At 38.8% G+C, this 15,268-nt stretch overlaps 1 protein-coding gene across 3 annotated transcripts in view; it reads right to left on the bottom strand.

Annotated features, from left to right (window-relative positions):
- The window catches only part of PIP5K1A (phosphatidylinositol-4-phosphate 5-kinase type 1 alpha), a 71,449-nt gene that overhangs the window by 27,969 nt on the left and 28,212 nt on the right, over positions 1-15,268 (bottom strand). For all 3 annotated transcript variants that reach the window (XM_077156041.1, XM_077156042.1, XM_077156040.1), the window contains exons 2-8: positions 9,084-9,115; positions 7,126-7,206; positions 4,890-5,020; positions 4,426-4,543; positions 4,086-4,238; positions 3,536-3,835; positions 229-434 (exon numbers count right to left, since the gene is read on the bottom strand). In XM_077156041.1, coding sequence (XP_077012156.1) covers positions 229-434; positions 3,536-3,835; positions 4,086-4,238; positions 4,426-4,543; positions 4,890-5,020; positions 7,126-7,206; positions 9,084-9,115 — 1,021 coding nt within the window. The remainder of the gene's footprint in view (positions 1-228; positions 435-3,535; positions 3,836-4,085; positions 4,239-4,425; positions 4,544-4,889; positions 5,021-7,125; positions 7,207-9,083; positions 9,116-15,268) is intronic.

Raw genomic sequence — 15,268 nt, forward strand, 5'->3', positions numbered from 1 at the left:
CCCCCAAGTCTTTTAATCTTGGACAGCTCTCCTTCCTTGATGTATGACAAATGTCAAATTTTAAGATATCTCCCTTTCCTTTTGTATTCCTAAGAAAGTTGATTCCATAGTTCTGTAAACATCAGTGTTGACTTAACTGCTGAATCAATGCTACTTCTTCCCAGCAGCTATATCCCTCCTTAAGAAAAAGTGCTATGAGCCCAAGTTCTCCTTCCTGAGCCCACTCACTGGTCATCAGTCTCCATAGTGCCACCCCGCCGAGCCTCCCCTTGGATGGATTCCATGGCTGTGGAATAGAGAGCCTTTTGAGGGGCTGGTTTCCGAGTGTCAACTGAGTACTGTGCTTCATTGCCTAAGGGCTCTCGTTGGGCATGATCTATGTTGTGGATGCACATCAAGAGGCTATAATCCATTATCTTGAAGCTCTGCAGCACCTAAGGAAGGAAAAAACATGATCTGTTCCTTGAGAAGTATAAAGATATCTTTCAAGATCTCACAGCTTTCATGATCCAATCATTCTTGAAAGTGAACCTTCAGCACTAACTATAGGATCTTTGTTCCTCCCACTCCTCAGAAAAGAGCATATTAATTGTTCATGGCCACTCTTTATTTACAAGCTCATAACTATCTCTCATTTGAGTAAATACAAATTACTTTTTCAAGTCCCACTGCCTAGCCCTCAAGGCCCTCTTTAATTATTCTTTCCTTTTATGTCTTCACAATAGCAATTGTTCTCAAGGGAACAAGGAATACATATTTGTGTTATAAAGAATCCATAAGGGTGGTGCACCGGTGGCTCAGTGGCAGAATTCTTGCCTACTGTGCCAGAAACCCAGGTTTGACTCTTGGAGCCTGCCTATGCCAAAAAAAAGAAAAAAGATAAAAAAGAATCCATAAGGAGGTTCTGATAAAAGTATACTTCATGAAAAAGCAGATCTGTTGTAGGATCTCAATTACCAACTTCAATTCATTTCAATATTTCTGAATCCCTACCTTATGTAGACACTGAGCCTGGTTATCGGGAAGCTAAGGTATGTAAGAAGGAGTTTCTGTTCTCAAGGATATTATAATTTAGGAAGGGGAACCAAATATAAAATCAATACAATATAGTCTAATATATGTAATGATGGAAGCACGTACATGAGAGAGGAGTAGTACTGAGACCAGGAAGTTTTACGAATGATAAACTGGAGAGAAAATAAGTCCAGGTAAATTAACAAAGGAATGAATACTGACCTGGAGGTATAAAATAGCAAATTATGTGCAGGAAGTATAATTTGGTATTCTGGAACATAAAATACAAAGGGTATGTAGATGTGGCAGATTAGAGAGGTTGGCAGGGACAAGACAATGAGAGGCCTGATACGTCATGTTAAGGAGCCTGGACTATATATATCGTAGTTCAAACAACCATCTTCCCTTACGGCCCTCACCCCACCCCCACATACACAAAAACAGAGTCCACTACCATCAATTCCAGCAGCTCATTTTGATTATACAGTTCAACCAGGGATATTTTGGTAGGTGGGTAGTATGAGGGATAAAGAGAGCACAGGACTGATTCTTGAGTGTAGTTTGAAAACACTCTCTGTTCCATTCCTTGAATATTGGCTTCTTTCTTACAACCAAAGAAGCCAAACAAAAACAGGCATTATCCTGGAAGTGGATGTAAAGTGTGCAAGAAGGGCAGAGATTGACAATACTAGGAAATGAGCAGAAGAAGCCATCCTGTAAAAGCAGTTTGAGAAAGAACAATCAGAAATACAGAAAAATAAATAGGGAAAGCAAAAAAAAAAAAAGCTAAAAGAAGATATGCTGAGAAGGAAACAGTCGATTGTCAAGCACTTCAAAAAGTTCAAGGAAGGGCTGAGAAGTACTCTCTATTTGGTATCTAGGTGGTCACTGGGGAGTAGTTTTATAGAAGTGGTAAGAACAAAGCCAGAAAACAGCAGGTTGAGGCAGAACTAGGGGTTGAGAAAGGAAAAGGAGAAATGGAGCTTCACTAAACAGAGGCGAGATACACAAATGGCCAATAAATACATGAAGATAATCAACATCATTATCCATTAGAGAAATGAAAATCAAAACCATAATGAGATACCACTTCACACCCACTAGGATGGCTATTATTAACAGAACAGAAAATAAGTGTTGACAAGGATGTAGAGAAATAGGAACCCTCAATGCAATGTTGGCAGGAATGTAAAAATAGTGCAGCCACTACAGAAAACAGTTTGGCAGTTCCTCAGAAAGTTCAACACAAAACTGCCACATAACCTGGCAATCCCACTTCTAGGTACACTCAAAAGAATTGAGAGACTTCAACTGGTATTTGTACACCAATGTTTAGAGCTTGCATTATTCAGCTATGAATAGATAAAACAAAGCAAGGAATAAACATACAATGGAATATCATTCAGCCAAAAAAGGAATGAAGGTCTGATACATGTGCAACATGGATAAACCTTGAATACACCATGTTGCACGAAATGAGTCAAACACAAAGAACAGATATTGTATGGTTTCACTTATATGATATATTTAGAAAAAGCAAATTCAGAGACAGAAAGCAGATTATAGGTTGCCAGTGGGAGCGGGGTTAGAGGAGAAAGGGGAATTACTGCTTAATTGATGCAATTTTTCTTTGGGATGATCAAAAAATTTTGGCAACAGCTGCTGGTGATAAAATAATACCGTCGATGTAACCAATGTCACTGAACTGTACTGAAAGGAGTTAAAACAGGAAATTTTGTGTTGTATATATATGTTACCACAATAAAAAAAAAATTCTCTCCTAACTCAAAGATAGAAAAGGTAAGCTATTTGCTATAGAAAGAAAAGAGCTAATAGAGGCTATAAGAGAAAAAGGGAGCAAATGATAGAATAAGGTCCTAAGGAAATGGATCCAGAGCACAAAAGGGATTGATCTTGAATAAGTCACCAAGATGGGAAGAAAGATTAGGAAATTTTTTTTAAGTGTAGATAAAATTATAAATTGGTGATACGGACAACAAAAAGGGTTAAGGACAGGACAGAAAGCTGAGACAATTTGCCGGGAAACAAGGGAAGGAGATGGGAGCTACATAATGGTTTGAAAAGAGTGACAAACATCTTAAATGCTGCTGAGAGGAATAAAAAATGGTTTGATGAGCAATACTGAGGGCCCAGGTAGAGTGTGATATCATAAATCTGTAGAGATATCATCATACTTGTGTGATTTTCTTCAGCAGTACTCAGTTCCTACATATAAGTCTGGAGAAAGCAAGCAGGACCAAGATTTGAGGAGTGATGGTGCTGGTACAAAAATAAGTAAATGATTGACTTGAAGCCCAGGCTGGGTAGAGAAATGAAGTCCGACTGGGGGATGATGAGCACAGAGAAATTAAAAAGGTTAAGATATGACAATGAAGTAATGTAAAAGTTAGAATAAGGACTGGGACATGGAGCTAAAGAACAGACTTAATGCCTAAGAACAACCAGGTTGTTTTAGTGATTGACATTTTTGGTGTCTGAGAGGGAAATATGACAAACTCACCAAACAGTCACGCTGCAGAGTCTTACACAGAGCATTGTACATGTCAGCATCCAAAAAAAGGCCATCAGGGATGTCTTGTAAGAAGTCCAGGTCTTTAAAGGTGGGAAGATGCTTCTCTCGCTCTTTTTGGGAAGCCCGTCGTTTGTAGGTCGAGCCCTTGAGGTCATATTTGACATGCATCTTGACTGATCGTGGTAAGAGATTGTTCATCACCACAATTCGAATGTTCTTCCCACCTGCCTGTACACAGTACAGTCCATAAAATTTAGGCAGCAAAGTCCGAGGGTTCTGATTGAGATTCTGAGGGTACAAAAGTAAAAGGAAGTAGGAGATCAAGTAGTGAATTTTCAATGAAACCCGTGAGAAAAGTTGGCCTTTAAGTAAGACAGCCTAAGCCAAACAGCACTTAAAATTGAACAGATAAGTAAAAATCCCTTTTAGCCTCTGAGACCACAGAGATGGGACAAAAAGCACAAAAACAAATTATGTTCTCAAAACTCCTCCCCAGCCTTGTTCAGAAACAGCCAGACGAGGGTCTTCTCCCCCTCACCATATAGTATCCTGGAAGTAGCTTCTGCAGAAACTCAGCCTCCTTATGCTGGACTGTCTTAATGATGAATTCGTCATCACTGGACACGTAGAAGAGGGAGCCACTTGCCCCAGAGCTGCAGAGTTCAATCAGCGGCTCACTGCAAAGAGAGTACTGGGGCCCAGAGAGAAGACAATAGCAAAAGATTCAGAGATACCAGGGCCTGCCCAACCTGAAATCAATTAGAGATGCAGTTCTTTTCCAAAGAAAAACTAGAGCAATACTTTGGAGAGATAGGGTCTTCCTTTGGGAATATCCCTCTGATACTGGAGTCACAGGGTCCTGAAATCCAGGAGCTTACCAAGTAATCATCAGGTCGGATTCCAAATAACTCCCGAAAATAGCGAAAGGCAACAGGTGCATAGGTCTTGAAACGAAAGTCATTGTAGTGATGAGCAGGGGTCAGGTTGCTCCCTTCACTGTGGGATTTAACAGATGTCATAACTACTAGTTCCTATCAACCAGGGAGTCTACTCCTGGCAAGATACTTAAGAGTCACACAGTCACCCACAGACAGGCCAATACCTCCCATCCTGAGAGAGCCAGAGGAATGAGATAAGTCAGTACTTTGTGAGACAGACACAATGTTGGATTAAGACATGGGCACAGAGATCCACATTACCTTGGTTTGCCTCACTGGATTAAGACCAGGTTAATAATGGAAAGGTACTACATTAATCAGACTTGAAATCCTAAAACTGCCTGGGGCTGATGTGAAAAAAGCCAACTTTTGCAGGACAATTCCCTGAACATTAACCTCGGTACCTGGGGAAGAAGATACTCTCCACAACGTAGAAGTCTTGCATGAGGACATCCCGTTCCGGTTTAGTACTCAGGCTCCCCACAGTGTGGGTAATGCCTAACTGGATGGCACCTTTCAAGGCTGATGAGGTTGTCTGAGAAATAGAAGAGAAACAAGAGCAAAGTTTCCAGCACTACATAAAAATCGACCATAAAAGTAAAAATCCAAGAGGAGCTATAGGGACTGTTTGAAAACAAATGCCCTTCCACAAATTTAGACTAGGATAGAGCAATCCAGTTTCCCCATTACAGTGCTTTATATGTATGTGTTTATGCCTAGCAAAGATTGGAAGGGCAATGAAGATACAAAATAGCCAATACGGGATAGTCTGAGGCAGTCTCAGCTGGGCAATGTGTTCCCTCCTATCAACCTGCCTAAATTTGAGATCCGTATTTATACTTAGGAGGTACACTGTAGTGAGAGAAAAATCTCAAGTCTCACTCCTGAGGTTCCTGCTCCCAGAGAATCTGAAGCTATCCAAAGATTTTATTCATCTGACATGGAATGTCACTACAACTAACCAATACCTGGGCCATCTGGCTAGAGATTTTCAGTCCTCTAAGGCAAGGCCAGATTAATGTCCCAAGGACAAGGGAGTAGCAAAATGAACTACCAACTGAGGAAGAAACATGAAAACTCAAATTATTTCTGAGAAAGAAGTATTCAGATTTTTAATTATCATACCATGATCAAAACACAAATATAACAGCCTCACTTTCACAATCGATAATGCCGATCACATGGGAAAATTGCACATCATCTACAATAGTCACCAGCCACATGGGCTATTTAAACCTAAGTTAATTAAAATTAAATTAAATTTTCCCTTCCTCAGTCTTACTAGCCACATTTCAAGTGTGACTAATGGCTACTATGTTGGACAGCACAGATAAAGCAAATTTTGATCACTATAGAAGGTTCTATTGGAAAGCTTTGCTCTAAATGATTTCTCTCATTCCCATCTAGACATGACTTGTATTTCTCCTTATTCTTCATTGTGCATTAAAATTATAACTAATAGAAATTCATTTGTTTTATCTCAATGTTTGGCACGTAAAAAGAGCTCAATAAGTATCTGTTGAATTGACATGGGTCTCATAACCAATTCCAGGGGATAGGAAGGTGACTGACTATATACCTCTGCTACTTGGGATAATGCAACAAAAGCAGAGAAGAGACAAAGAAAAATTAATATGGGCCAGCAAGAACTCTTCAGGCTCTGTATAAGACAAGGTACAAATGCTAGATGGGAAGTTGAATACTATCCCTAGAAGTCTAAGCATCTCTAAATTCATCCAGAAGATGCTTACCTACTGTTTTCCCTTCCCCTTAAATTTTTCTCTTTTTGGCTATTACTACTACTTTCCCACTACATTTGATATCTATAGTTCAAAAAGCAGGTGTTTTAGGCACTATTCACCAGCTGAAACTATATTCTTCTTAAAACAAAGAAAGAAAAAAACCTGACCTACTTCCTACCCCTCTATCACCAGTCTGGGATATGGCCTTAATCTCATGTATATTCAACACCAGAAGAAAGATGAAAACTTCAAGAGACATGGGTCTCTGTGGCAAGGTAATCAAGGACCTAGTTACATGTTTATATCTAATAGGGAAACCTAGTACCTTCAGTTCAATAAAATAGCACCCAATGTCAGATTCGTCCATTGAGAACATTGTCATTTAAATACACATACAGGGCGGGCCACAGTGGCTCAGCAGGTAGAGTTCTCGCCTGCTGTGCTGGAGACCCGGGCTCGATTCCCGGTGCCTGCCCAGGCAAAAATAAATAAAATAAAATAAATACACATTCACAGTATGGTATGCATGAATTTTTTTGTTTTCTTTTTATTTCCTTTTCTGAACTGATACAAATGTTCTAAGAAATGATTATGATGATAATATACAACTTTGTGATGATATTGTGAATTACTTATATACGTAGAATGGAATAATCATATGGTAAGAATGTGTTTGTTATGTTTAAAAAAAATTAAAAATTAAAAAAAATTTATAATCACTGAAAAAATATATATATACACAGATGGAAGACAATTCATGCTTTACAAAATAAATTCAAGTTGTATGATGGTTATTGTGCAAAGAAATGGGACAGAATGTGGGGAATAATATCAAGGGGACAGAGTTGTCCCCGCTGGGTTCTTGGAGTTAAGATGAAAAGGTTCTACCCAGACACACCTTTTTATATGTTGTCTCTCCCGAGGAATCAACACTTCGGTGGCCTATTTTCTTGATGGGCATGCCAGAGGCATAAGAAACCTAGAAGAAGAATCAAGATTAGTATACGGTTTCCATATAATACAACAAACAGCTACTGTGATGGTACAACACCAAAAAAAAAACAAATCAAACACACCCTTTCTAGGTTAAGTATAGTTTTTAAAATCTTCAGCAGTTTATATAAAACTTTCAGAAGACCCAACCCCTACATGCACACAACTATAGTGCTGGCTTCCAATACATTAAAATAGGTAAGGACATGTGAAAAGTGTGAAAAAAATAAACATGAGTGTCATTAAAGAAAAGCAGAAACTGAGTAAATAGGGGTTAGCAGTCCCAGAAAAAAACTGTGTGTATATATATATATACTTATTTATACATCAATTTACAAAAACAAGACTCATTAGAAATGCAGTTTTACAGACCCCTTCTTTCAGCTTCTTTTTAGAAATTATTACCCCTTTAGTCCTCAATCCAACCTGAATGCATCTGCCCAAACTGAATCCACCAACAGAAATTATCCAGCTGCTAAAAATTGCAAGTAATCCTATAGTCCAGGAGTCCTAAGACTGAAGCAATAACATGGCTCCTCTGAAATAGGAGCCAGAGTGTCACAGTGCCTTGAAGAGATTCTTGACAATGTGACAAGGCTTTGTCTTCCAATCACATAACTGCCTCTGAAATAAGGGAGGAATAAGACTACTAGAGCAGAGCCTAGAAGGTAGTTTCAAGAGACAAGATGACGGTCACAGACATAAAAGCACTGTTCATGATGTCAATACTCATTAATAAGCTAGAAAGTAAAGGGACTAGTGGAAATAGTCTACGTGCCAACTTTTTTTTTTTTTTTTTTTTTTACTTTTCTTGCCAAGGCCCTTAGTACCAGAAAACCTTCAGGATACCTGTCAAAAGGACCAGCAACCTGAGGTCCTTGTCACAGAACCGAGGACAGAGGCAAAAAAAAGTGAGAAGAGAGTTGGGGAAATACTCCATGGGAAGAAAGTTAAGTAAACTGAAGGTGTTCTGCACAAAGAGAAACTTTGGAAATTAACAGCTTTTGTGTAGTTAAAAGAATGTCTCCATATTCACTAAAGGTAGAGCAAAATAGTTGAGAGTAAGTAGACTTTGGTGTCAGACTGCCTGGGTTTGAATCCCAGCTTCACCATTCATTAACTGTGTAACCTTATGCTAGTTACAGACCTCTAAAGAAGTCTCACTTTTCTTTTCTTCACCCATAAACAAAGGTAACAACAGTACTTACCTCAGAGAGACTGTTTTCAGGATTAAATAAAATATATCTATAAATAGCACTTAGCACAGTCTTAAGTATATTAAAAATTGTACTTAATAATTAGGTGAGACATTAATACTCATAATAAACTACAACAAAGGTAGAGTTGTATAATTTTTAGTCTACAAAAGAGATTCAAGAACCCTGTTTAATGGATGCTTGGAAGAAATTGCTGTGTGCCATCCTGAGATATTAAGCAAGGCAGAACCTGGAGAAAGCCAAGAGAAGTTAAGAGATGAAGGCCAGCTCTGGAGAAGCAAAGTGAGGAATCTCCACCGGAAAAAAGGCTGAAAGCAACCAAGCCCAGGAGCAAGGAACCAGCAGATGCCAGCCATGTAACTACCCAGCTGACAGAAGTGTCTCAGAACCATTGGCCTTTCCTGAATTAAGGTAGTTTTACCTGGATGTCTTAGTTTGGACATTTTCATAGGCTTACAACTGTAAACTTGTAACTTACTGAATTCCCTTTATAAAAGCCATTCCATTTCTGGTTTAAAAAAAAAGAAAAAAAAGAGCCCTGTCTCGCTTCCAAGAACCAAGCAGGGGAAAAGAGAAATGCATAAACAGGATTATTTCTATACCAGAATTAAAGTTTCAATAACCGTTGTATCAAAATGAAACTCACCTCAGATGCCACAGGTCTCTTGATTCCAGATGCTATTAAAAAATAAATAAAATACAATCATAAATGTGTACATACACACTCATGCAATCTCTATCCAGCACTCTGAAAGGATCTACGTTTGAGTCAAACTAAACACGACAATAGCTTCTTTCTCCCTTTAGCTCAATGATCCCAGATCCTTTTGCATAAGGATTTTAAATCCCTTCCTCCTCCTCTATACACACAGAACCCTTATGCATAGTTCATTCTGTTCTAGTCTTCCTCAAAGATTACAGAGGTATCACTTCAACCTAGTTCTATTAAAAGGGAATAAGTATTAGCCAGATTAATGAAAATTAAAAAGAGGAGCACAAAGGGGTCAAACCTTCAATAACCTAAATTAATATCTAAGCAAGACAATCCCAGTTCCAATCTATATCTAGGAATTAATAGTGAGACAGCAAAAGAATTACATGGGATATATCCCAATCAGGTAAGATCCTAATTATGATTGTTTAACACAAATAATCAAGGGCCCTCTGAATTTCTGAATATAGCTGGGCTCAGAAGAGAGGCTGTGACAGCCCTTAGTACTAAAAAGACCACAGACTAAGCATTTATGGCAACAATAAGTAGATAGCAAAATTTCCTTCCCCATAGTGAGGCAAGGTGCCAAAAAAAGGAAACAGATGGTTTTCTTTCCTCTCTTCCCTGAAAAGGGGGCAAAACAAATAACTGCAAAAAGATGTGCTGCAAAAAATGACCGACAAATTAGAAAAAGACCAATTCAAATTCCTACCTCTCTCCAGGAGAGCCCAATAATCTATATGTTTTCATCTTCAATCAGGTTTATTTCAGCTGATGAAAGACTAGGTAAGTTTATGGCTGGAACTTTAAGGCTTCTATGCAACAATAAGCTAGAACAATTCAGATTTATGATCAAAATTGCTACTGAAACAACATAAAGACAAACAACTCAATTAAGAGATGGGCAAATGACTTGAGTTGACATTTCTCCAAAGAGACACAAACGGCCAATAAGCACATGAAAAGATGCTTAAACATCATTAGCCATTAGAGAAATACAAGTTAAAACCATAATGAGATAACATTTCATGCCCACTAAAATGGCCAAAGACTATTAAAAAATATTTTTAAATGGGAAAATAAAAAGTGTTAGAGAGGATACAAGAACCCTCGTATATTGTTGGCGGAAATGTAAAATGGCACAGCCACTAGGTAAAACAGTTTGACAGTTCCTTAGAAAGTATAGAATTACCATATGACCTGGCAATGCCACTCAAAAGAAATGAAAGCAAGAACTTGAACAGATATTTGCACACTGATATTTACAGCAGCATTATTCACAATTGCTAAAAGGTGGAAGCAACCCATGTGTCCAAAAGGTTGGATAAACCAGTGAATGGATAAACAAAATGTGACATATACATACAGTGGAATATTATCCAATGTAATGAACCTTGAAAACATCATGTTGAGTGAAATAAGTCAGACACAGAAGTACAAATATTGTATGATCTCACACATATGAAACAGTTAGAATACGCAAATTTACAAAGTCAGAAACCAGAAGAGTTATCAGAGGCTGGGTAGGGGTGGGCAATGGGAAGTTAATGTTTAATTGGTATGGAGTTTCTGTTTGGGGTGATGGAAAAGTTTTGGTCATGGATGGTAGTGACTGTGGCATAACACTGTGAATGTAATACCTTCACAAAATTCTAATTAACATCCCAAGATAACTGGCTCCTCCAAATGCCTTATTTCCCCTTCCCCGTTCCAAACATACTTACATACACGCACAACTACAGATTCAGTGATCGCAATGAGGAAAACCGTATGCTTTCACAGTCAAGAAATCAAACACTGATTCTGGACTCCTTGATCAAGTCCTTGGCCTATCCCTTCCTCTTTAATCTCAGATGACAGAGTCTGAAGGGAATCTGGTAAAATGAAGAGCTGGCATCCAATCCTAGTCTGGCAGTACCATAAAGAAAATAACAACCTCCATTCGCAAGGAGTCACTGGACAAGGTTAAGCAATGAACAGAAAAGCAGATAAGAATTTCAAGGCAGAGAGTAGGCTCCCTGTAAAAAATTACATTTTTTACTTACTCCCTATAAAAAATTATACTTTGCTATCTTTTGTGGTTTTATTATACAGGACATGTAACTCTAGGGGTATTATATTCTTGCAAAGTACCAGAATAAGGGTGGGAGGACTTTACTCAGTGAAATTTGGATGCCAATTTCTTAGCTATCTGCAACTGCAAATCTTGGATTAATCCCAAGAGCACAACAGATAAAGCCAGAAGAAAGGAAAATACTGAGACCTAAAGAATAACACGCAGATCACATAGCAGAGGGAGAAGAAATGGGACACAACCATTTCACCAGCTATTTTGGCCTTAGGGTATACATCCAGAGATCCAATTTACTAAAGAGGGGAAGGGAAGAGAAAAAAAAACTTAGGGAATTTTACCAAAATGTTGCTGTAATACCCAGTGTGATCCAGAAACCCAATGAAGAGCAAAAGGCAGTTCTGGGAACCAGATACCATCTGTTAAGGCTTGATCACTTGGCCCAAGAAGGCTCTGCCAATGAGAAACTGTCTACTGAGGAAGTCCATGAGACTGAAAAGTCACCAGCACTGTACCTGTTTATCTGACAATCAAGCCTTCTCTTCTATAAGTACCTAAGTACTTTATGCATGTGGGAAACAGTGCCAAGAAATAAGAAAAAAAGAAAAGGAAAAGGAAAACGGGAAAATATAAAAGAAAATTTAAAAACAACTCAGCATGGCAGCTTAGTAATGCCAGGTAAAACCATATTTAAGGGGAATGAGATTCATCCCTATGGATAAGACCAGAATATTCTTCAATAGAATATTTGTTTTCTAGTATTTTTATCAAAAATATTCTCTGAAGGGCAAGGACACAAACGGAAATTGAATACCCATGTTTATAGCAGCATTATTTACAATTCCCAAGAGATGGAAACAGTTCAAATGTCCATCAATGGATGAATGGCTAAACAAGCTGTGGTACATATATACAATGGAGTATTATGCACCTGTAAGACAGAATAAAGTCATGAAGCATGTAACAGCATCGATGGATCTTGAAGACATTACGCTGAGCGAAATTAGCCAGAAACAAATGGACAAATATTGTATGGTCTCCCTGATATGAATGAACATTCATGAGCGAACTTAGAGAATTTCAGTTAAGAACACAGGTTATCAGAAGATAGAAACAGGGTAGAGATCGGGTATTTGGTGCTGAACAGATACAGACTGTGCAATAGGACTGATTGTAAATATTCAGAAATGGATAGGACAATACTATCCGACTGCAGCACAATAGTGCTATTTGTGCTGCCACAGAACTCTCCAGTACATTGCTCAAGAACCCCATGCCTTCTATGTAAACTCACAGGAAGCGCTAACAGTCTGTTATACCTGGCCCAAATGTCACACTTTTGTTTTTTTGACTTTTAAAAAGGGGAATTTAATCAGTTGCTAGTTTATAGTTCCAAGGCTGAGAAAATGTCCCAATTAAAACAAGTCTATATAGAATCAAAATGGCAGCTTAGCAATGTGCGCATTCTAGTTCGTTTTCCAGAACAACTACTAAATAACCAGAACCAGTACAGAACAGCTCCTGGGGCCACGTCAGTGATCAGACACACAGCAAACCCCAGTCTGGACCAGCTGCAAAACCACCCAGAACCGTGAGTTCCTGAAGTGATGGCGCTGGCGCCCCTACCCCCCAGACTGCTTCACAGAGGGGAAAGGAAAGGGACTTTACCAGCAGCAGGGGCTGAGCCCAACCAAACGCCAATTGTGGAATTAATTAACAAATACTGACTACTTAAAACAGGCCCCCAGCTCAGGTGAACCTGGTCAAGGCAGAGTTCGCTCATTTTTGCCCCAGCACCAAGGGGGCAGCACTGACGGAAAAAGAAAAAAAAAAAAGGAAACAGAGGTTTTTGTGGCTGTGTTTCTACAAAGCTTGACTGCCTTCGGATACAGCGTCAGGGCTTCTCAGGCTGCAACTGCCCCAGGCATAGGCAGAAACAAGCTCGTTTGAGGGCTTGTCTGGAGCCTGTGCCTTCCCCAGGGGAGAGGTGAAACCCAGCTCAGGTGGAATCCCTCCCTCAAGGAATTCAGACACCAGGGCTTGGTAATTTGAAGCCATTAAAATCAGCCTACAACCTCTCCTCTGTCTCCACCATGCCCTCAGCAGGGAGAGTCTGCCAAAGTTAAAAGTACTGCATCATCTTACACTGGTGGGACCTGCAGGCAGACAAGCACCACATACTGGGCAGGATAAGAAAAACAGAGTCCAGAGACTTCACAGGAAAGTCTGTCAATCTGCTGGGTCTCACCCTCAGGGAAAACTGACGCAGGTAACTCTTTCCTCCTGATAAGAGGCCAGTTTGGTCTGAGAAAATCCGGCTGGGGTCTATAATACCTACGAAGACCCTCCTAAGGGTGGGGGGAGAAAGGTACCATATAAGCAGGGCAAGAAACAAGAAAACAAGAACTGAAAAATTCTCCTCTGTTAAACAAAACCTAAGCCAGAGGTCCAGAAAAAGCTGAATTGAATGTCAAAGAACAGATAGACAACAAATTCATCCAACAAGAAAACTCTAGGTAAAAGAAATGAAAGCAATCTCCAGAATAAACTAATTAAGGTAATTAAATGCCTAGACGCCAACAAAAAATTACAGCTCACACTAGGAAAGCTGAAGATATGGTCCAGTCAAAGGAACAAACAAACAATTCAAATGAGATACAGGAGCTGAAACAATTAGTTCAGAATATACGAACAGACATGGAAAACCTCATCAAAAACCAAATCAATAAATTCAGGGAGGATATAAAGAAAGCAAGGAAGGAACAAAAAGAAGAAATCAAAAGTCTGAAAAAACAAATCAAAGAACTTATGGGAATGAAAGGTACAGAACAGATGAAAAAAACAATGGAAACCTATAATGGCAGATTTTGAGAGGCAGAAGATAGGATTAGTGAACTGGAGGACAGAACATCTGAAATCCAACAAGAAAAAGAAAATATAGGGGGAAAAAAGGAAAAATATGAGCAGGGACTAAGGAAACTGAAGGACAATATGAAGCGCACGAATATACGCGTTGTGGGTATCCCAGAAGGAGAAGAGAAGGGGAAAGGAGGAGAAAAACTAATAGAGGAAATTATCACTGAAAATTTCCCAACTCTTATGAAAGACTTAAAATTACAGATCCAAGAACTGCAGTGTACCCAAAAGAGAACAGATCCAAATAGACGTACTCCAAAACCCTTACTAATCAAAATGTCGGAGGTCAAAGAGAAAGAGAGAATCTTGAAAACAGCAAGAGAAAAGCAATCCATCACATACAAGGGAAGTCTAATAAGATTATGCCTAGATTTCTCAGCAGAAACCATGGAGGCCAGAAGACAGTGGGATGATATATTTAAATCACTAAAAGAGAAAAACTGCCAACCAAGAATTCTATATCCAGCAAACTGACCTTCAAAAATGAGGGAGAAATTAAAACATTTTCAGACAAAAAATCATTGAGAGAATTTGTGACCAAGAGACCAGTTCTGCAAGAAATACTAAAGGGAGCACTAGAGACAGATACAAAAAGACAGAAGAGAGAGGTGTGGAGAAGCGTGTAGAAAGGAAGACTATGAGTAAAGGTAAAAAGAGGGAAAATGAGATATGAAATATAAAATCCAAAAGGCAAAATGGTAGAAGAAAGTACTATCCATACAGTAATAACACTAAATGTTAATGGATTAAACTCTCCAATAAAAGAACACAGACTGGCAGAATGGATTAAAAAGAGGACCCATCTATATGCTGTCTCTACTCAAAAGACATGAGGGCAAGGACACAAATGGACATTTGCACACCAATGTTTATAGCAGCATTATTTACAATTACCAAGAGATGGAAACAGCCAAAATGTTTAGCCATCAACAGGCAGGTGACTAAACAATCTGTGGCATATACATACGATGAAATATTATGCAGCTGTAAGACAGAATAAAGTTATGAAGTATGTAAGTAATGTAAGGACATTATGCTGAGTCAGATTTGCCAAAAACAAAAGAACAAATACTGTATGGTCTCACTTATATGAACTGACATTAGTGAATAAACTTGTAATATATCGTTGGTA

The sequence above is a fragment of the Tamandua tetradactyla genome, chromosome 4 (genome assembly GCF_023851605.1).
Source record: "Tamandua tetradactyla isolate mTamTet1 chromosome 4, mTamTet1.pri, whole genome shotgun sequence".
Taxonomy (NCBI): Eukaryota; Metazoa; Chordata; class Mammalia; order Pilosa; family Myrmecophagidae; genus Tamandua; species Tamandua tetradactyla.